The sequence below is a fragment of the Mauremys reevesii genome, linkage group 11, assembly GCF_016161935.1.
Source record: "Mauremys reevesii isolate NIE-2019 linkage group 11, ASM1616193v1, whole genome shotgun sequence".
Classification (NCBI taxonomy): Eukaryota; Metazoa; Chordata; order Testudines; family Geoemydidae; genus Mauremys; species Mauremys reevesii.
In genome coordinates this window covers 76,007,297-76,029,931 of record NC_052633.1, presented here as the reverse complement: position 1 = coordinate 76,029,931, position 22,635 = coordinate 76,007,297, and the positions used below count along the sequence as shown (strand labels likewise).

Genomic DNA, 22,635 nt, shown 5'->3' with positions numbered 1-22,635 from the left:
CACCTGCTCCTGCCCACCCAGCACAGCTGGAGTCACTGCCATTCTCCAGCTTGTGCCATCCTCAGACCCGGCCGCGGTGTCCGGGCACGAGGGGCAGCTCCACAGTGCAGTCGGCCATCACGCAAACATCCCCACGCTGCCAGGTGGTGCCCAGGGGAGCGCAGGCAGGGCAGCCCTGAGCCCCACTCCGCCTGGCCAACCCCACGTGCTGCACAGCCCAGCCGGAGCTTCACTCCCGAAGCACCTGCCCTGGGCTCTGCAGCGAGCACCTGGCAGCCCCCAGGAGAGACCGGCCCAGCCCCCGTCCAGGTCAGGATTCCTGTGGTCTAGAACGTGCGCTGGTGCCCCCCCCGCCCCCGGGAGGAAGGGACGTACCCCAGGCCACCCACCGAGTCAGTGTGAGGACGGGGCGAGCTCCCGATTCACTAGCCCCGCTGGCCAGCACGCCACCAGCCCCTCCCGGCCCTGCCCAGGGCTCCGGCGGCCTGCGGCGCTCACCTTCGGGCACGGGGTTGGCTGTGACAATGCACTTCAGCAGCACCTCTGCGCCCACCGTCACCACAGCGTCCTGGACGGGGATCTCAAAGACCGGGGCCTCCAGGGGATCCTCGCCAGCGGAGACGTACGAATCATCGGATGACTCTGAGCGGGGAGAGATCAGCCCCGTGGCACTGAGCGGGACAGGGACAGAGGCTGCGTGGAGCCCCCCCACGGCTGAGCAGAGGGGGCAGCAGCAGCCATGGGTCCCGCCCAGCCCACCTCTCCCAAGCAGTGACTCATGCACCAGCGTGGGAGTTGGGCCCCCTCCATGAGTGGGGGGAGCGATGCTGGAGCTGGGCTCTGCCCTGGGGTGCAGCCATCTCTGCTCCGAGCTATGCAGGGGAGAGGCGTCTCCTGCTCTGCCCAGCTCTCCCACTGCACCTCTGGGCTCCCACCCGTCCCCTGCCATGGGGGGCAGCGGTCCCCGTGTGACACCTTGGCCAAGGCCTGGGACTGAACCAGGGACCTGCAGAGATGAGCATGAGCTGCTCCAGCCAAGGAGCCCGGCACCCTGGCTGGGGCTTGGGGACCCCTGCTCCAGGGGGGCACATGGGGGTGCATTGGGCACAGGGCTGGGACTAGGGGGCCCCTGCTCCGGGGGGACACATCAGGCACAGGGCTGGGACTAGGGGACCCCTCCTCTGGGGAGACACATGGGGGTGCATTGGGCACAGGGCTGGGGGACCCCTGCTCCAGGGGGGCACATGGGGGTACCTTGGGCACAGGGCTGGGGGACCCCTCCTCTGGGGAGACACAGGACTAGCTAGCAGGTCCCACCTGCAAGAGAGGAGGGGACGGCGCCCGGTGCCCCCGGCCAGACCCACAAGGCTTCCTGCTGCCAGGGAGACGCCCCCCCTCTGGGTGCCCCCACTAACCCCCCGCTGGCAGCAGCCAGTTTTATGGGCAGGCAGTTCCTGAGCCAGCCCCAAGGGGGCGCCCCATGCATGGGAGAATGGCCTTAGGGAGCCATAGAGCAGGGCACGAAGAGCAGCCGCAGCAGGGTCCCTGCAGCAGGAAAGGGCCATAGAGTGAGGCAGCAGGGAGCGCGCCCCCTGGTGACGGGGCAGCTCACTGCAGTGCAGTGAATCCCAGCTGGGTGTGCCTGGGGGGGCGGGTAGAGGGGTCGTTCCCCCGGGTCTGGACCCTCACGCGTCCAACAAGCTCCCCCAAGCTAACCCCCGGGAATCCCCACGGCTCGCTGGCCGTCTCCCTTTGCTGCAGAGCAATGCAGGCTCCAGGCTGCCCCGTCACCTCCAGCCCCCCAGCCTGCGGGCAGGGCCTGGGGCTATTCCGCGGCCCAGAGCAGGGCACCGCCCAGAGCCAGGCCTTGCGCCAGGGCCTCGGTGCAGTGACATTCCCTGCCTGGCACGCGGTCCCAACGAGCGGGCGCGAAGGGCAGCGCCCGGCACTGGCAGAGGGGGGAGCTCAGAAGAGAAAAGGGAGCTGGGGAGGTGATGGAGCGGGCGTCTGGGCACTCATGGGCGAGTCGGCCTCAGGGACTGGCCCCCTGCCGCACCCGCTGGGAGCTGCGTTGGCTTCTCAGCCCGGCACCGTGACCAGGCCACTCCTGGACCCGGGCAGGGCAGGGGGGGTTCCCAAGGGACCTGCCCCACACTCCCTGCAGCAGGGCTTCCTGGGAGTTCAGTGTGCAGCTGGGGAGGTGCCCTCTCTAGCCAGGCGTCCAGGGGCACAACACTGCGCCCAGACAGGGAGGCTTCGGGTTCGTGCAAAGCCCAGTGGGCTCAGCTCATGCACCGGCGATGCCAGCCCTGGGGCGGGGGGGTGGGAGCCGTGTGCCATTCGAACAGTTTCGGCAGGGCCCCGGCAGGGATGACTTAAAAGAAAAACATAAAAAGCCACGTGGGGCTTGTACTCACCGGGCGGCTCCGAGTCTTCGGCGGCACTTCGGTGGCGGGTCCTTCGCTCGCTCCAGGGCTTCGGTGGCACTGAAGGACCCGCTGCCGAGTGCCGCTGAAGACCCGGAGCGCCGCCAGGTGAGTAAAAATGAAAAAGGCGCCTCTAGCCAGGGAAGGGATCTCACTGGGCGCGGGGCCCGATTCGGGGGAATTGGTGGAATAGGCCTAAAGCTGGCCCTGCCCACACCCACTCAGTGAGCCGAGCCCCCAGCCCCCCTCTGCCCCGCCCGCTCAGAGCACAACGGTACAGAACGTTCCCGAAGCCCCGGAGTCCCTGCCATCAGCCCGCAGTGTGCCCAGCCCCAAGCGCTGCCCTGGCCGAGCTCCGGAGCAGAGCCACCCGGGGCCAGGGTCCCTCGTCCCGGGGGCTGCCCAGACCCAGCCGGAGCGCCCGTGCCCCCCCCCAGCGGTAACGCTCCCCGGCAGCGGGCAGCAGGGTGCGTTGGTGCCCGCCCCGCGCTGCTGGGGGGGCACAGCAGGGCACTCTGGGCTCAGGCTGGCGTGTCTGATACTGTTGTTAGCCTCTCCGGCTGGCACACGAGGAACGCCCCGACCCCGCGCCCGCCCTGGCCCTGGCAGGGCCCACGGGGCAGCCCAAGCGGTCAGCCCCCTGCCTGAGGGACTTGCCCAAGGGGTCGCTGGGGAAGGTGGGAACTGAAGACAGGTCTCCTGCCCCCAGCTCTGACCCCAAAGTGCCCGGCTCTCTGGGGGGCTCCTGGCCGTACGGGACCGAAGGGGGCTGGCTGGGCCCTGTGTGCGGGTACTGGGGGCCCCCGCCCGCCCGCAGGGAGGACAGCGGCTGCCCCTACCTAGCTCTGGCGAGGTGGGCCGGGGCCGGCGGCTTTTCCCCTTGCTCCGGGCGCGTCGCCCTTCCTGAGCCAGCCGGGCACCTTCCTTCTTCTCTGTGACCTTCAGCTGCCTTTGCTCGGCATCCCTGCCTGTGCCGCGCGGCCCTGCCCTGGCCCCCTCCAGGCCGGCTCCGAGCTCCGGCCCGGGCTTGGCCCAGGGTAAGAACCGCACCTCCTGGCCCACGGCCCGCTTCCTGTGCGGCCCGTGCTGGCCTGTGGGCCTGGTGGTCAGGGCTTCGCTCCCAGCCCCGGGGGCCCTGCCGTCGCGGCCAGCTGGGCCCCCATCCAGGCATGCGGCTCCCTCGGGGGTCCCGGCCTCCGGCAGGTCCCCCCGCCCCAGCGATAAGGGGCACTGCTCCACCTTCCTCTTGCCCTCAGCACCTTCCGGCTCCACACTCCTCCTGCCTCTGGCCTCCTCCCGGGGCTGGCTGGCCAGGGCGCAGCTCCGGAGCAGCGGCTTCCGCGTGGCCGCCCGCTCCGCCCCGTCTCCGGGCCCCCCCAGCCCCACGCTGGCCATGGCCAGCTGCTGGATCCCGTGCGCGTTCTCCACAGGCGGCGGGGCCTTGGGCAGCTGGCCTTTCGGGGCCTCCAGCGCCCGGGGGGCAGAGAGCTGGCTGGGGCCCTGGGGTGAGGGGGCCCGCGGGAGGCCGGCCTTTGCCAGCTCCTGCGACCTCATCAGCTGCTGCTTGGAGACAGTCTTCTTGATGCGGCTCAGCTCCTCGGAGAACCTGAGCTCGATGTTGCCGACCCGGCTGGCGAAGCGGCCCCGCTCGTCGAACGAGGCGGCCTTGTGGCGGAAGGCCTGGCGCCGGCACGTCGGGCCGCCCAGCTCCGACCGCACCCCGTCCCGCAGCTCCTCCCGGGAGCCGCCCGGCGTGAGTGGGCGCTGGCCCAGGTCGGGCTGGTCGAAGGAGCGCGTCTTGCGCAGGGGCAGCCAGGCGTGGACCGGGACGGGGCTGTCGCTCTGCTCCAGGCTCCTCCGGCGCTCCTCGAAGTACTTCAGCTTCTCGAAGATCTTGGAGCCGGAGCGCGCCAGCTTGGGCGACGGCCGCAGCACCGACACGCGGCTGGAGGTCTCGCTCAGCGGGGTCTGGGGCCGGGACTCCAGCGTGCTGGCCTGCGAGTACCCCAGAGACTTGGGCTTCCGGACCTTCTCCTCGTACTCCTCGGGGACCGTGTCCTGGTACTCCACCGGCATCAGGGCCGTGCGGCGGGGCGTCAGGGGCGTGGGAGAGGGGACGCCAGGACCTCGGCTGGCCGGCTGAGACGCGGCTCCGGGCGGCTGGGCCGGGTACTGGCCCACCCTGGGAGACGGCAGGCAGAGAACAGGAGGCTTGGAGGCCAGCGCCTGGGCCGGAGGCCTTTGGGGGTCTGCCCCAGGCTTCGGCGAGAGCTCCGAGGTGCTGCCGTTGAGGTCGTCTCTCCTGTACCCGCCCTGGGGGATGCTGCTGCAGGCAGAAGGGAAAGGGGGGGTGTCAGAGTCAGCCTGGCATGCAGCCCTGCCCCCCGGGGCTGGGAGGGGGTGTGAATGCGGGCGACCCCGGCCTGGTACAAGAGCCGGAGCAGGGCTGGATAAACGTCAGAAAGACGGGGTGGGGGAGATCCGGCTGGGAATGCCCCCGCCGAGGGAACCAGAACCCGCCTGGGACAGCCAGCCCTGCCCTGCCCTGCCCTGCCCTGCGAGAGGGGCTGGAGGAGCTACTGGGGCGTCTCCCTTCTCTGGGCCGCGGTCCTGGCCCCACTGGGATCTGGCGCCCGGGACAGAGGCTGGCACCAGGGGACGAGCTGTGGATACCACCCAGGCTGTGCCCAGCAAGCCAGGGGTGCTGTGGTCTTACCATGCACGGCATGGTCCGGGGGCACCTGGGCCTGCCCTCTCCCTGGCTCTGGAGCAGTCACAGCCCTGGGCTCGGGGGGAGCCCGACCGGCCGGGCTGGTACGGATGTGGGTGGCAGTGAGGCCAGGGCCTCCTGGGGCTCGCTGGGCGGCAGCCCCCCGGGGCCTGGCACGGCCAAGGCAGCTGGGGGTTGCTAGAGCTGGAGCCCTGCTGGGCGGCTGCGGAGCCCACGAGCGGGGAGCAGGCTCGGGCGAACCACGGCAATCGGGTTATTCGGCTCAACGGCCGGGCCCTGGGCGGGACCAGCAACGGGGGGAGGGGAATTCACCCCCCGCTGCCGCAGCACTCAGGCAAATCTCCCCAGCCCCGTGTCACAGCCAGCCACACACACACGTGGGCACGCTCATGGGCACGCTCACACGCACACACGGGCATGCGCACACACCCAGACACACACACACGTGGGCACACCCAGACACACACGTGGACACACACTCATGGGCACGCTCACATGCACACATACATGCACACTCACATGGGCACACCCAGACACACACGGGCACGTGCACACACACTCATGGGCACGCTCACACACACATACACGCACACACGGGCATGCACACACGTGGGCACACCCAGACACACACACGGGCTCAGCGGGATGCCCACGGACCCGCCCCCTCCCCAAGCCCCTTGGACGCGTGGGGATGACCCGGCTGTGCCCGCGGGCAGGGGGCGAGGAGGGCTGGGGTCCGCGGGGGCGGGAAGCAGAGCGATGAAGGTGATAACCTGGAGGAGCCTCGAACACAAGACAGCGAGATGGAGGTGGCAGGAACGGGCGGGATGGGCCCCTGAGCACAGCAGCCAGCTGGGCAGATGGCGCCCCCCATTCCCCCACCCCTGGGCCAGGCAGGTCCCAGCAGCCCGGCAGGGGCCGCAGCGGGGGTGGAATGAGTGTCCCCAGGGCCGTTCCTGAAAGGCGCCCTGCCCCCAGGAGGGCCCTGCCCCTGGATCCCAGCCGGGAGTCCAAGGAGGCTGCTCTGGGCCGGCGGGAGCAGGGCGGCCGGGGGGCCGGCAGGGAGAGCAGCTCGCAGGGGGGGCTGCAGTGCTAGGAGGGCAGTGGCTTTGTCGCTGTGCTGGAGTCAGCAGAGCTGGGGGGTGGGCCCGGGGGGTGGGAAGGGGGCAGGAGCGTGACACTGCCTGCCGGGCCCTGCCACTCCCAAGCCCTCTGCCTGCCCGCGGCCCCAGAGCAGCTCCCCACTAGCTCCCGCTGCCAGCTGCACAGCCCCGCCCCCACCCCCCGTGCTCAGAGGCCCCGTGCCTCCCCCAGGGATGAAGGAGGCAAAGAAAGACCCAAGGCTGAGGGCTGAGATGGCTGCGGGGGTCGGGAGGAGATGGCCCCAGCACGATGCCCCCTCCGCAGCCTCCCCCAGCTACTTACACGTGCAGCGAGAGCGCCCGTCCTCTGTACAGGCTGAAGGCGCTGCCGTAGGGGTCGCTGGCCACCGAGAGGCTCTCCTCCGACCCCCAGCTTGTGCCCACCAGAATAGCACGCGACGCCCGTAGCAGCGGCTCCACCCCCAGGTGCCTGACCTCGGCGCCGCGGGGGGCCTGCGCATGTGCTTGCCTTGGGGTCCTCTGCGGCTGCCAGCCCCCGGGGCGCAGGAAGGGCCCCCTCACTGGGGGGCCGGGCTCCGGCTCCTTCTCCACCACCGTCTGCTGGCTGCCCGACCAGCTGGAGCGCTCCTCCGCCTGCGACTGGCCCAGCGCCGACGTGCTCATGGAGCTGTCCACCAGCGTGTCCGACTCCCCTGCGCAGAGCAGAGAGGGGTGAACTGGCAGGTGGCGCCTGGAGGGGTCCGGCCAGAGCCCCTGCCCGCTCCCAGCTGGCACCGGCCAGGCCCCCAACCAGACTGGAGCCAGGACTGGCCAGGACACCCACTGTGACGTTATTAATCTGAACTGGGACCGTACAGATCATTGGTGCAACCAAGGCCCTGTAGTGGCACCAAACATTGTACAGAGGCTGTCGAGTGAGGGGGGTGACGAGGTTCTGGGTTGCTGGTTCTGTTTGTGCTCTCTCTCTGGGTGCAGATTTTTTTTTTAATTTTATAGTGAGTATTGGCTCTGTCCTGTCTGTATTTCACACTTGTGGGCTGCTGGGGACACCACCCCAGACACTGTGTCAGTCTCCTGCCCTGGCCCCTTTGCCGCAAGGGCCATCAGCCACAGAACCTGAGACCAGAGAGAGAGAGCAGAGCAGAGACTCAGCAGCAGGCAGGCAGGCCAGGCCTATGGCCAGGATGGGGTTTCATGCCATGGGGCTGGGCTGGTGTAGCTTGTGTCTGAAACAAAGGAAGAGAGGCCAGATGGCAAAAGAAAGGGCTGATGCCTCATCTCCATCTCTGCTTCTTGCCTCTGGAGGGACTTTGCTACAAACTGAAGCTCTGAACAAAGGACTGAATGACCCATCCCGGCGGGAGATGCTCCAGAGACTTGATTTGAACCTGCAGTTTATTCCATCACTGCTGCAAGCCTGAACCAAGAACTTTGCCATCACTGGATGGAATTGATTCCATGTAACCAATTCTAGCTCTCAGCTCCACCTTTTTCCCTTTATGAATAAACCTTTAGATTTTAGATTCTAAAGGATTGGCAACGGTGTGATTTGTGGGTAAGATCTGATGTGTATATTGACCTGGGTCTGGGGCTTGGTCCTTTGGGATCGAGGGAACCATTTTCTTTTACTGGGGTGTTGGTTTTCATAACCATTTATCCCCAGGACGAGTGCACTGGTGGTGATACTGGGAGACTGGAGTGTGTAAGGGAATTGCTCGTGTGACTTGTGGTTAGCCAGTGGGGTGAGACCGACGTCCTCCCTGTCTGGCTGGTTTGGTGCAAAGGACCCAGCCTGGGGCTGTGACTGCGGCTCTGAGCGATTTGTCCTGAATTGACTCTCTCAGTTGGGTCCCGCCAGAACCAGCATCGTTACCACCCCCCCACTGGAGCCAGGACTGGCCATGGCCCCCACCCCACCCACTCCCAGCCCCTGCAGAGCTGCCTCGAGCGCCCCGGCCGGCTCCCGCTCACCTGTGGGGGAGCTGAAAGGCGTCTCGTCCTGGAGCTCACTGCGCTGCATCCCCTGGGGGTCGCTGGCGTCGTCCTCGCCTGTCTCCGAGTCTGGAGCCAGACAGAAGGGGGTGGTGAGGGCGCAGGCTGGGCGGGCAGCACCACTGGGGCCTCCCAGGCTGGGAACCCCCAACCTACCTAACCCAGGTCGCTGCTGGGCGGCGGGAGAAGGCAAGTGCCAAGACCCCACCTGGGACAGGTGGGGAGAAGCAGACAGAGCCCCTCCGCCCCAGCGTCCCCAGTGGGGGGGGGGCTCAGCTGGGGGGAGCAGAGAGCAGCAGCCAGCGTGCAATGGGGGGGGAGCAGGGGGGAGAGCCAAGCACAGGGGGAGAGCAGAGCCAGCGTGCAATGGGGGGGAGCAGCAGGGGAGAGCAGAGCCAGCGTGCAATGGGGAGCAGCAGGGAGAGCCAAGCACGGGGGAGAGCAGAGCCAGCGTGCAATGGGGAGCAGCAGGGGAGAGCAGAGCCAGCCTGCAATGGGGAGCAGCAGGGGAGAGCCACGCACGGCGGGAGAGCAGAGCCAGCGTGCAATGGGGGGAGCAGCAGGGGAGAGCCAAGCACCGGGGGAGAGCAGACCCAGCCTGCAATGGGGGGGAGCAGCAGGGGAGAGCCAAGCACGGCGGGAGAGCAGAGCCAGCGTCCAATGGGGAGCAGCAGGGGAGAGCAGAGCCAGCCTGCAATGGGGGGCAGCAGGGGAGAGCCAAGCACGGGGGGAGAGCAGAGCCAGCCTGCAATGGGGAGCAGGGGAGAGCAGAGCCAGCGTGCAATGGGGAGAGCAGGGGGAGAGCAGAGCCAGCGTGCAATGGGGGGGAGCAGAGAGCAGAGCCAGCGTGCAATGGGGGGAGCAGAGAGCAGAGCCAGCGTGCAATGGGGGGGAGCAGAGAGCAGAGCCAGCGTGCAATGGGGGGAGCAGAGAGCAGAGCCAGCGTGCAATGGGGGGGGGAGCAGCAGGGGGAGAGCAGAGCCAGCGTGCAATGGGGGGAGCAGAGAGCAGAGCCAGCGTGCAATGGGGGGGAGCAGAGAGCAGAGCCAGCGTGCAATGGGGGGAGCAGAGAGCAGAGCCAGCGTGCAATGGGGGGAGCAGAGAGCAGAGCCAGCGTGCAATGGGGGGGAGCAGAGAGCAGAGCCAGCGTGCAATGGGGGAGCAGCAGGGCCAGCGGGGCCCAGGGCAATGAGCGGTTTCCTACCGAGCTTTGCTGCAGGAGCAGGAAGCAGAGCCAGCGTCCATCGGGGCAGCAGGAGAGAGAGAATCAGCGCCGGTTATCGGCCCGGCCTGCCGAGCTGCGGGCAGCCTGGCGGGGCAGTGGGGCACTCAGCCGAGGGGGCGGGTCCCACGGGGAGAGCAGAGCCAGCGTGCATGGGAGCTGCCCCTGAAACACGCAGAGCCAGCGTGCAATGGGGGAGCAGAGAGCAGAGCCAGCGTGCAATGGGGAGCAGAGAGCAGAGCCAGCGTGCAATGGGGAGCAGAGAGCAGAGCCAGCGTGCAATCAGCGCCAGCCTGCCGACAGCGGCACAGCCAGCGTGGCACGGGTCCCAGACGCCCAGCTGACACACGGCACAGCCAGCCTCACCGGCGCCTCTCACGCAGTGTGCACACTCACAGCCCCGACACAGCACACCCAGCCTCTCCCGGCGTCTCACGAGCACAGCACAGCCTCACAGCCCCCGCACACCCAGCCTCACCGGCGCCTCTCACGAGAGTGTGCACACTCACAGCCCCCCCGACACAGCACACCCAGCCTCTCCCCGGCTCCTCTCACGAGCGTGTGCACACTCACAGCCCCCCCGACACAGCACACCCAGCCTCACCCCGGCTCCTCTCACGAGCGTGTGCACACTCACAGCCCCCCCGACACGGCACAGCCAGCCTCACCCCGGCGCCTCTCACGAGCGTGTGCACACTCACAGCCCCCCCCCGACACGGCACACCCAGCCTCACCCCGGCGCCTCTCACGAGCGTGTGCACACTCACAGCCCCCCCCGACACGGCACAGCCAGCCTCTCCCCGGCTCCTCTCACGAGCATGTGCACACTCACAGCCCCCCCCGACACAGCACACCCAGCCTCACCCCGGCTCCTCTCACGAGCGTGTGCACACTCACAGCCCCCCCGACACAGCACACCCAGCCTCTCCCCGGCTCCTCTCACGAGCGTGTGCACACTCACAGCCCCCCCCGACACAGCACACCCAGCCTCTCCCTGGCTCCTCTCATGAGCGTCTGCACACTCACAGCCCCCCCGCCACAGCACCCCCAGCTTCACCCTGGCCCCTCTCATGAGCGTGTGCACACTCACAGACCCCCTCCAACACGGCACACTCAGCTTCACCCCAGCTCCTCTCACGAGGGTGTGCACACTCACAGACCCCCCTCGACATGGCACACTCACAGACCCCCGGCTCCTCTCACGAGGGTGTGCACACTCACAGGCCCCCCCGACCCACGGCACACCCAGCCCGCCCCAGCTCCTCTCACGAGGTGTGCACACTCACCGACCCCTGGCTCCTCTCACGAGGGTGTGCACACTCCCAGCCCCCCCGGCTCCTCTCACGCGGGTGTGCGCACTCTCAGACCCCCCCGACACACGGCCCGCCCAGCCCCGCCCCAGCTCCTCTCACGAGGGTGTGCACACTCACAGACCCCCGGCTCCTCTCACGAGGGTGTGCACACTCACAGACCCCTGGCTCCTCTCACGAGGGTGTGCACACTCACAGACCCCCCGGCTCCTCTCACGAGGGTGTGCGCACTCACAGACCCCCCCGACACACGGCCCGCCCAGCCCCGCCCCAGCTCCTCACAAGGGTGTGCACACTCACAGACCCCCCTGACACGTTGCACACCTGCCCCCATCACAGCCCCACCCTGCCCCACACTAGCTTCGCTCCCCACCACCAGGGAGCCGATCCCCCCGGCTGTCGCCCACCTGCCCTGCACCCCCCCCAGCCCGACGCTCCAGCAGGAGCAATCCCAGGCTCACCCCCTTGCCCTGGCTGGAGGGGCCGGTGAGCACCGCGGGGCTCAGCAGCAGCCCCGGAGAACTGGGGGGCCCGGCCAGGGAAGGGACGGGAGGTCCGAGGGGGGCAGGGCCTGTTCCCTGGCTGCACACAGGAGTGCAGAGCCCCGGGCGGCAGAGCGGGGGAGGGGGCCGGGGGTCCCGGGGGGGGTCCCAGGAACAACGCACCATGCGTGAAGCGCCCGAAGCGCCGCGAGTGGCCGGGTTTCTGCAAAGGAAAAGAGAAGAGCGTTACCCCTCCGGCCAGCCGCCCGGCGAGAGCCAGCGCCCAGCCCCACGGCCGAGGAGACGGGGGGTCCTGGGCAGTTCCCTCTGCAAAGCTCCTGGAGCAGCTCATCCCTCCAGCGCCTGGCCCAGCATCGCCCCTCGGCACCGTGCCGGCAGCCCCAGTGCCCAGCCTGGCCCGGGCACCAGGGCTCTGGAGCACAGAGGGACGTGGGCACAGCCGTGCCCGGGAAGTTCGAGCTGGAAATGCGGGTGGGGCCAGGGCAGGGCTGGTCCCTAGTGCAGTGACGGTCCCGGTGAGGGGGTCCCCAGCCTTCCCCCAGGGCCGAGTCCCAGCCAGAGCCAGCTCCCCGGCCCAGCTTGTTCTGAGATCCAGCCCAGCTCTCCGACTCCAGGCTGAGCTGGGGGTGAGACGCTGGAAGTCGTCAGTGGGCCCATCACCCAGGCCTTTGATCTGCAGACAATTACAGAGGTGCCAGGGGTTCCGTGTCCCCAGGCTGCGGCCGAGGACGGGCCCTGGTGCGCTGGCATTGGCCGGGGGCCGCGGACAGAGAAGCGCCGTGAGCTGAGTGCAGACTGGGGCACTGCTGGCCCATCCGGCTGGGCAAATCGCCACAGAGCAGGGGCAGGACGGCCAGCAGCTTCCGGGGCGGCAGCACCCGCTTTCCTAACCACCGCTGCTCTCTCCGGCTCCCTGCGCCGCAGCCCCAGGCGGGGGACGCGCTGGGTAACAGCTAGTCCGGCTGCAAGGACGGGCCAGGGTCCAGGAACCAGGCCCAGGGCTGCAGGGGGCTGCTTGGATTAGTGGTGCTAGTCCTGTATGTGACAAAGGCCTGTGTGTGTTACTGGTGCCCCGTGTGTGCGTGGGGTGGGGGGGTTACCGGTGCCCCGTGTGTGCGGGGGGTGTTACCGGTGCCCCGTGCGGGCAGGAACGGGGGTGTTACCGGTGCCCCGTGTGTGCGTGGGGCGGGGGTGTTACCGGTGCCCCGTGGGGGCAGGGACAGGTGTGTAACAGGTGCCCCGTGCGGGCAGGAACGGGGGTGTTACCGGTGCCCCCTGGGGAAGGAAGCTGCTGGAAGACAGAGAGAAGCTAGGGGAGGAAGGGCTGAATTGGCAAGAGACACTGTTGAGAGAGAGGAGGGGGCTCGTGGGGGGGTCTGGAGCTGCTGGCTGCTGAGGAGGGTTCGCCAGACACAACGAGAAACTGCCAGACTCCAGCTCCAAGTCAAACGAGCAAGGGAAGAACAGCAGCAGCTGCCTCCTCTGGGAAGCCCAGTTTCTCGCAATGTTGGGATGCTGGAGAACTCGGAGCCGTCGCCGGAATTTGACCCGGTATGTTCTGGCTGGGGAGGGGGCTCTAGCCTGGTGGGAAGCAGCGTGTCTGTGAGTGGAGTTTCTGCATGTCTGTCTCATGTCTCAGGAGTGAATCTGGAGTTTGCTCAAGAGCAGAAAGAGCTCATGGGTCAGGACAATGTGTCTCAGGAGCAGATTCGAGTGGCTGGTCAGGCTGAAGCCCTGCCTGAGGGGGAAAGGGGACATTTCTGATGGGTGATGGATTGGTGGCTGGTGCAGCTCGTAAAAGGGAACCTGGAAAGGTGGCAGGGCTTTGCTGGAAGCAGCTCCGTGCAGTGTGGAGAACACGGTTTACCAGGTAGGGAAGCTGCCTCACTCTCCCAGTATTTCTCTGTAACCAGCCCTGGGTGCTGGGACAAGGGCGAGGAGGACAAGGAGATTTTGGAGGAGCCTAGGCAGCCTTGTGAGCTGATGGCTTGGTCTAGTCAGTGGCGTAGCCAGGGTTGCTGCCGAGGAGGAGCGGCAGAGAAAAAAGGCGCATGTCCTTCGGCGGCATTTTGGCGGCCCTGGGCATGCGCTGAGATGCCGCTGACAGCCGGAGCGGCGCATGCACAAAGCCCCTGACCGACGGAGCAGCGCATGCACAAGGCCGCTGACAGACGGAGCGGCGCATGCACAAAGCCCCTGACCGACGGAGCAGCGCATGCACAAGGCCGCTGACAGACGGAGCGGCGCATGTACAAAGCCGCCGACAGCCGGAGCGGTGCATGCACAAGGCCGCCGACAGACGGAGCGGTGCATGCGCAAGGCCGCCGACAGACGGAGCGGTGCATGCACAAGGCCGCCGACAGACGGAGCGGCGCATGTACAAAGCCGCCGACAGACAGAGTGGCGCATGCGCAAAGCCCCTGACCGACGGAGCAGCGCATGCACAAGGCCGCTGACAGACGGAGCGGCGCATGTACAAAGCCGCCGACAGACGGAGCAGCGCATGCACAAGACCGCTGACAGCCGGAGCGGTGCATGCGCAAGGCCGCCGACAGACGGAGTGGTGCATGCACAAAGCCCCTGACCGACGGAGCAGCGCATGCACAAGGCCGCTGACAGCCGGAGCGGTGCATGCGCAAGGCCGCCGACAGACGGAGCGGTGCATGTACAAAGCCCCTGACCGACGGAGCAGCGCATGCACAAGGCCGCTGACAGACGGAGCAGCGCATGCACAAGGCCGCTGACAGACGGAGCGATGCATGCGCAAGGCCGCCGACAGACGGAGCGGTGCATGTACAAAGCCCCTGACCGACGGAGCAGCGCATGCACAAGGCCGCTGACCGACGGAGCGGCGCATGTACAAAGCCGCCGACAGACGGAGCGGTGCATGCGCAAAGCCCCTGACCGACGGAGCAGCGCATGCACAAGGCCGCTGACAGACGGAGCAGCGCATGCACAAGGCCACTGACCGACGGAGCAGCGCATGTGCAAGGCCGCCGACAGACGGAGCGGTGCATGCGCAAGGCCGCCGACAGACGGAGCAGCGCATGCACAAGGCCGCTGACAGCCGGAGCGGTGCATGCGCAAGGCCGCCGACAGACGGAGCGGTGCATGCGCAAGGCCGCCGACAGACGGAGCGGTGCATGCGCAAGGCCGCCGACAGACGGAGCGGCGTGCCGCTGAAATCACGGACAAGTGGAAAAGGCGCCACTTGGGGAATTCTGGGCTCGGGGGAGCAGGCGCTCCCCCTGCTCTCCCCCTAGCTACGCCATTGTGTCTAGTCAGCAGTTTGGGAAGGGAGGGATAGTGGAAGAGGAGTGTCCCCATCCCTTACCTGTGTCCTGTGTGGAGAAATGTGACAGTGGAGGGAATGTGCCTGTGTCTGTCAGGGGTATTGACTTGCCTATGAAGGGAGCTACCTCGGTCTCCAAGCAGTTGTCTGTGAACAGCCCTGTGTGCTGGGACAAGGGAAATGAGATCCCAAGCTGTGTGTCTGGTGAAGGAGAATGTGTCTCCGGCTTTTCTGTGCCTGTGGAGCAGCCAGAAGGGGCCTTTCAGCCTGTGATGGTGGAGGGTGGTTCAGTTGTCTCGGAGTTGGTGGTAAATACAGCTAAAGCCCAGGAAGGGAATAGTCCTGAGTTTGTGTCTGCTGGGGAGAATGGCCCTGTGACTAGGGTGCATCCAGTTAGTGTCCTAGTGAAATCCCAGAGACCAAAAGATTCGGGTGCTGTTGCTTTGCCTGTTGCTAGCGTGTGGCTGGAAAAAGGTGCAGCAGCTCTGTCTGCTCAGGGTGATGCCCCAGCCAGGGCGCAAGGAGAGCAGAGAGGTGTTTTGATTGTGTTACCCACTGATGGTGTGGAAACTTGTAGCAAGAAGGAAAAGATTCCTGAGCTTGTGTGTGGCAAAGGGAAGGAGAAGGCTTCTGACCTTCTATCTAGTGAGTTTGCCTGAAAGGGGATTGTGCAGGAATCCGCCGGATGGGCCAGAGGTGATTCTGGGTGTGAGTGAAACTCAGGAGTTGATAGTGGCTCAGCCGAGCAATGCTTCTGGGGAGCACGGTAAAGGGGAATTGGTGCCTAGAAAGATTCGTGAAGAGAAGAATTTTCAGGGTGCTCTGTGCAAGCAGTTTGCTGCAACTGAAGGGTGTAGATGTGATTTAATCAAGGAAGTTTCAGTTCCTAACAGCCAGAAACGTTCTGTTGTGAGTGGATCCACTGACTTTCTTTTTGCAAGAGCCAGTGTGGGGAGCTTGGCGAAGGTCTCAGGTGGAGTAAGAGCTGTTAAGAACAAACGTGGAGCAGCCCTATGACCAAGTGGCTGTGCCTGGCCAGCTGGTGGGGAAGACAGTGGTGCTGGGACAGGACTGTGTCCGTGCCGACCCTGTGAGTGAGGCGTCTGTAACTCAGGACAGAGCAGAACAGCCTTGCGACTGAACTCACACGGATGCAGGGGAGAGCAGGCAAACACTCACCCTTAGGTACTTGGGATTTGTTTGGTATCTCTATAAACCAGAGTCCAGACTCTAAGTGGCTGGCGGTGGTAGATTCACAAGCAGGCAGGAGAGCGCCTGTGTAGATGTTCATAGCACAGAGGAGCTGCAGTTGGTGAACATACGTAGCCAGCAAAGGAATTCCTGTGAGCAGGTGTGGTGTTACTGACACGAACTGGGACCGTACAGATCATTGTGGCAACCAAGGCCCTGTAGTGGCACCAAACATTGTACAGAGGCTGTCGAGTGAGGGGTGTGACGAGGTTCTGGGTTGCTGGTTCTGTTTGTGCTCTTTGGGTGCAGGGATCATTTTTGTATTTAAAGTTATGAGTATTGGCTCTGTACTGACTGTATTTCACACTTGTGCTGGGCTGCTGGGAGACATTCCAGACAAGTTGGTGTTAGCTCTGCCCAGCCTGCGTGATGGCCCATTAAGGACCATCAGCCACAACTGACCCACTGAGAGAAGCAGAGACACCTTGTGACTCAGCAAGGCAGGGCCAGGCCTATGGCCAGGACTGTAAGGGGGTTTTCATGCCATGTGCTGGGCAGCTTGTGTCTGGAACAAAGGAAGCACAGGCTGTATGGCAAGAGACTATAAAAGGAAGCTGCATCGCCTCCATCTTGTCTTCAATCCTGCTTCTTGCCTCTTACAGGAACGATGCTGGTTCTGGCGGGACCCAACTGAGAGAGTCAATTCAGGACAAATCGCTCAGAGCCGCAGTCACAGCCCCAGGCTGGGTCCTTTGCACCAAACCAGCCAGACAGGGAGGACGTCGGTCTCACCCCACTGGCCAACCACAGTCACACGAGCAATTTCCTTAGACACTCCAGCCTCCCAGCATCACCACCAGTGCACTCGTCCTGGGGATGAATGGTTATGAAAACCAACACCCCAGTAAAAGAAAATGGTTCTCTCGATCCCAAAGAATCAAGCCCCAGACCCAGGTCAATAGACACATCAGATCTTACCCACCAATCACGCTGGTGCCAATCCTGTACAATGTTTGGTGCCACTACAGGAGGTTGGTTGCCACAATGATCGCTACGGTCCCAGTTCACAATAATGTCATGGGGCCACACCCCACTTTTTTGGCAAAATGGGGCATTTGTTCCATTTGCTCTTCCCAACTGATTGGGAAAAGCAAATGGGACAAATGCTTAATTTTGCCAAAAAAGTCAGGACATTCGGGCCAGGGCTTCAAAGGGGGCTGTCCCAGCCTGAGGGGACATATGGTCACGCTACTGCATGTGGGCAGTGACGGGCGTGGTGCAGGCGCCCAGCTGTGTGCATGGGGGGGGGTGTAACCGGTGCATGCAGCGAAGGGGTGTGCATACACGCGGTGCCCAGGTACGCGCGGTAACGGGTGTGCGTGTTACAGGTGCCCAGGTGTGTGCGTGGGGGGTGTAACCGGTGCCCAGGTGTGTGCGTGGGGGGTGTAACCGGTGCATGCAGCGAAGGGGTGTGCATACACGCGGTGCCCAGGTACGCACGGTAACGGGTGTGTGTGTTACAGGTGCCCAGCTGTATGCGTGGGGGGGTGTTACAGGTGCCCAGGTGTGTGCGTGGGGGGGTGTTGCAGGTGCCCAGGTGTGTGCGCGGGGGGGGTGTGTTACAGGTGCCCAGGTGTGTGCGTGGGGGGGTGTTACAGGTGCCCAGGTGTGTGCGTGGGGGGGTGTTGCAGGTGCCCAGGTGTGTGCGCGGGGGGGGGGTGTTACAGGTGCCCAGCTGTGTGCGTGGGGGGGGGTGTAACCGGTGCCCAGGTGTGTGCGTGGGGGGTGTAACCGGTGCATGCAGCGAAGGGGTGTGCATACACGCGGTGCCCAGGTACGCACAGTAACGGGTGTGCGTGTTACAGGTGCCCAGCTGTGTGCATGGGGTGCCCGTGTGTGCGTCAGGGCATGTTATGCAGGAAGCAAAGGCACTCGGGGAACAGAGCCCTGGGGCCTGACCCTGGGGCCCCTCTGTGACGCCTGCGAGGTCCTGAGCTGCCTCGGGTGCCCCGACGTGCCGGCAGCAGAGGCGCGGCCCAGGGGGAGCGCTAGGCTCCAGCCAAGGAGGCAGAGGAGGGGAAATAATGCCCTGTGCTCCAGGCCAGGGCATTTCACAGTCAGCAACACGGGAACTTTCACCCTCCGCCCCTGCCCCACTCCAGGCCTGGCAGGAGCGTTCTGGGCATCCAGGGGAGGAATGGGACAATGGGGACACATGGAGCCCCTGGCACCCGCCTAGCAGAGCTCCAGCTTCCGCCGACAGACCAAAGACCCGGCCCCGGGACTCCCCTTTCCTGCCTCCCCGGCAGATCTGGCTCCACGCGGCCCAGAGCCGGGCAGGCAGGTACCCACTCCCCTGCCGTCTGCCGCTCCAGCCCCTGCGCCAAACAGCCAGAGACAGCCAGGCAGCAGGGCCAGACACAGAGAGCGTCACCCCCACCCCAGAGCCTGCACCCCCAGCCAGAGCCCTCACCCACCCAGAGGCCACGTCTCAACATCCAGGTGTCAGCATCCAGCCATTAAAGGCCCCTGACTCAGCCACTGCCCCGAGGTCTCCCAGCACCAGCCGCTGCCCTCCAGCGCACTCGGAGTTTTTACAGAAAGCTCCAAACTGGGAGAAGGTGCCTGGGGAGAGCGTGAGTCACATCCACCCATGCACACGCCCACACACACCCACAGTCACACCTCCATGCACACCCACACGCCCACACACACCCACGCACCCACGCCCACACGCCCACGCACACCCACGCCCACACGCCCACGCACGCACACCCACCCATGCACACACGTGCACACACCCATACACGCACGCACACCCACGCCCACACGCCCACGCACGCACACCCACCCATGCACACACGCGGACACCCACAGCCACACCTCCATGCACGCACGCACATGTCCACCTACGCCCACACCCACCCATGCACACCCACACGCCCACCCATGCACACACGTGCACACACCCATACATGCATGCACACCCACGCCCACACGCCCACGCACGCACACCCACCCATGCACACACACGCCCACGCACGCCCACACGCCCACGCACGCACGCACACCCACAGCCACACCTCCATGCACGCACGCACACTCCCACCCACGCACACACCCCCACACGTCCACACGCCCACACACACCCACGCCCACATGCCCACGCACACACACCCTCCCATGCACACACGCGCACACCCACAGCCACACCTCCATGCACGCACGCACATGCCCACCTACGCCCACACCCACCCATGCACACCCACACGCCCACCCACCCACCCACGCCCTCGCACACACACCCACGCCCACGCCCACACCCATGCCGTGATGCACTAGTTAGGCAGTGGCTGCTTAGTGTGGAAGAAAGCTAATGTTGTGCCAATTTTTAAATGGGGTAAACAGGACGACCCGGGTAATCCTGGGCCTGTCAGCCTGACATCAATCGCAGGCAAGAGAATGGAGCAGCTGATTCAAGGCTCGACAATAAAGAATGAAAGGAGGGCTGGGAATTAATGCAAAGCAACCTGGGTTTATAGAAAACAGATCCTGTCAAACTAACTGAATAGCCTTTTTTGGTGAGACTCCAAATGTGTAAGAAATGATAAAGCCGACGGTGCTGACATCAGAGACTTCGCTACGACAGCTGCCTTGGTACCACATGACATTTTGATCCAATAACATTATAAAATGAATACAGCACCCAGGAAATGGATTAAAAACTGGCTAACTACTAGGTCTCAAACGGTAACTGTAACTGGGAACTCGTCATTGAGTGGCTGTGTTTCCAGGGGGTCTGTCAAGAGGTGGGGCTTTTCCCTTGTTACGTTGTATGTGAGTGTTACTGTTCTGCATGAGTACAGTGTGTGCCTCAGTTTCCCTGTGCGCTGCACCAATATCTCGGTGGTGGGAATAGGGGTGTGTGACTTTGGCTGAGACCTCTGGGGCACATAGGCTATGGCCGGTGCCCTTTGTAATCTGAGACCCAGGAGGGGGGTGCGACCAGGTGAGGACCAGGTGACTCTTTGCCTGGAAGAGAGACAAAGAAGGGGGAGCAATGGGGGTCTGTGGTCAGAGCGCAGGAAGCTGGCAGGCTGCTGTGGGGGACTGGAACGGGGGAGGTTCAGAAGTTCAGCCAAGATGGAAAGTCACGGATTTCTGTTCTACGCTGTGATCCTGTCGACAAATAAACCTCTGTGTTACTGGCTGGCTGAGAGTCACGTCTGACTGCGCAGTGGGGGGGCAGGACCCTGTGGCCCCCCAGGACCCCGCCTGGGCGGACTCGCTGGGGGAAGCGCACGGAGGGGCAGAGGATGCTGAATGCTCCAAGGAGAGACCCAGGAGCTGAAGCCGTGGGAGCTTCTTGCCCTGCAGACAGGCTGCTCCGAGGGAGAGGAGGCTCCCCCAGAGTCCTGCCTGGCTTCATACGGAGTAGTTCAAGATAGGACTGTGAAATGATTAAAAAAAATAATCATGATTAATTGCACAATGAATTGTGCTGTTAAACAATAATAGACCACCATTTATTTAAATATTTGTGGATGTTTTCTACATTTTCAAATCTATTGATTTCAATGACAACCCAGAACACACAGTGTACAGGGCTCACTTTATAGTTATTTTTTATTACAAATATTTACACTGTAAAAAACAAAAGAAATCGTATTTTTCAATTCACCTAATACAAGTACTGTAGTGCAATCTCTATCATGAAAGGAGCAGAGAGTCCTGTGGCACCTTATAGACTAATAGACGTTTTGGAGCATGAGCTTTCGTGGGTGAATGCCCACTTTGTCGGATGCAAGCAGTGGAAATTTCCAGGGGTAGGTATATATATGCAAGCAAGAAGCAGGCTGGAGATAACGAGGTTAGTTCAATCAGGGAGGATGAGGCCCTGTTCCAGCAGCTGAGGTGTGAAAACCAAGGGAGGAGAAACTGGTTCTGTAGTTGGCAAGCCATTCACAGTCTTTGTTTAATCCTGAGCTGATGGTGTCAAATTTGCAGATGAACTGAAGCTCAGCAGTTTCTCTCTGAAGTCTGGTCCTGAAGTTTTTTTGCTGCAGGATGGCCACCTTAAGATCTGCTATTGTGTGGCCAGGGAGGTTGAAGTGTTCTCCTACAGGTTTTTGTATATTGCCATTCCTAATATCTGATTTGTGTCCATTTATCCTTTTCCGTAGAGACTGTCCAGTTTGGCCGATGTACATAGCAGAGGGGCATTGATGGCATATGATGGCGTATATTACATTGGTGAACGTATCATGAAAGTTGAACATACAAATGTAGAATTTTGTGCAAAAATAACTGCATTCAAAAATAAAACAATATAAAATTTTAAAGCCTGCAAGTCCACTCAGTCCTACTTCTTGTTCAGCCAATCGCTAAGAGAAACAAGTTTGGTTTGCAGGAGATAATGCTGCTCTCCTCTTATTTACAATTTCACCAGAAAGTGAGAACAGGCGTTCGCATGGCACTGTTGTAGCTGGAATCGCAAGATATTTATGTGCCAGACGCGCTAAACATTCATATGTCCCTTCATGCTTCAACCACCATTCCAGAGGACAAACGTCCATGCTGATGATGGGTTCTGCTCGATAACAATCCAAAGCAGTGCGGACCGACGCAAGTTCATTTTCATTATCAGAACCAGATGCCACCAGCAGACAGTTGATTTTCTTTTTTGGTGGTTCGGGTTCTGTAGTTTCTGCATCGGAGTGTTGCTCTTTTAAGACTTCTGAAAGCTCCACACCTCGTCCCGTTCAGATTTTGGAAGGCATTTCAGATTCCCAAACCTTGGGTCGAGGGCTGTAGCTATCCTTAGAAATCTCACATTGGTGCCTTCTTTGAGTTTTGTCAAATCTGCTGTGAGTGTTCTTAAAATGAAGATGTGCTGGGTCATCATCCAAGTCTGCTCTAACATGAAATATACAGCAGAATACTGGTAAAACAGAGCAGGGGACATACAATTCTCCCCCAAGGAGTTCAGTCACAAATTTAATTAACACATTATTTTTTCAACGAGCATCATCAGCATGGAAGCATGTCCTCTGGAATAGTGGCCGAAGCATGAACGGGCATATGAATCTTTAGTGTATCTGGCATGTAAATACCTTGCAACACTGGCTACGAAAGTGCCATGCGAACGCCTGTTCTCACTTTCAGGTGACATTGTAAATAAGAAGAGGGCAGCAGTATCTCCTGTCCGTGTAAACAAACTTGTTTATCTGAGCGATTGGCTGACCCAGGAGTAGGACTGAGTGGACTTGTAGGCTCTGAAGTTTTACATTGTTTTATTTTTGAGTGCAGTTATTTTTTGTACATAATTCTACATTTGTAAGTTCAACTTCCATGATAAAGAGTTCGCACTACAGTACTTGTCTGAGGTGAATTAAAAAATACTATTCACCCACGAAAGCTCATGCTCCAATACGTCTGTTAGTCTATAAGGTACCACAGGACTCTTTGCCGCTTTTACAGATCCAGCTCCAGACTAACACGGCTCCCCCTCTGATACTTGACTATTTCTTTTGTTTATCATTTTTACAGTGCAAATATTTATAATAAAAATAATAATATAAAGTGAGCCCTGTGCACTGGGTATTCGGTGCTGTAAAATAAATCAATTTATTTGAAAATGTAGAAAAACATCCAAAACACTGAATACATGTAACTGGTATTCTGTTGTTTAACAGTGCGATTCATTGCGATGAATTGGTTTAATCCCAGTTAATGTTTTTGAGTTGCTCGTGTGAGGTAACTGTGATGAAGTGACAGCCCTAGTTCCAGAGCATTGCCCGGTGACTCCGTGCCAGGGTCCCACAGGGATCAGGTTTTGGCCCTACACCAGTTAACATTTTTATCA

At 62.4% G+C, this 22,635-nt stretch overlaps 1 protein-coding gene across 1 annotated transcript in view; it reads right to left on the bottom strand.

The window, feature by feature from the left end:
- SPEG (striated muscle enriched protein kinase) overlaps positions 1-22,635 on the bottom strand; it is a 107,872-nt gene that overhangs the window by 66,009 nt on the left and 19,228 nt on the right. The window contains exons 2-5 of the mRNA XM_039495073.1: positions 8,232-8,321; positions 6,583-6,952; positions 3,266-4,752; positions 499-642 (exon numbers count right to left, since the gene is read on the bottom strand). Of these exons, the coding sequence (XP_039351007.1) occupies positions 499-642; positions 3,266-4,752; positions 6,583-6,952; positions 8,232-8,321 (2,091 nt within the window). The remainder of the gene's footprint in view (positions 1-498; positions 643-3,265; positions 4,753-6,582; positions 6,953-8,231; positions 8,322-22,635) is intronic.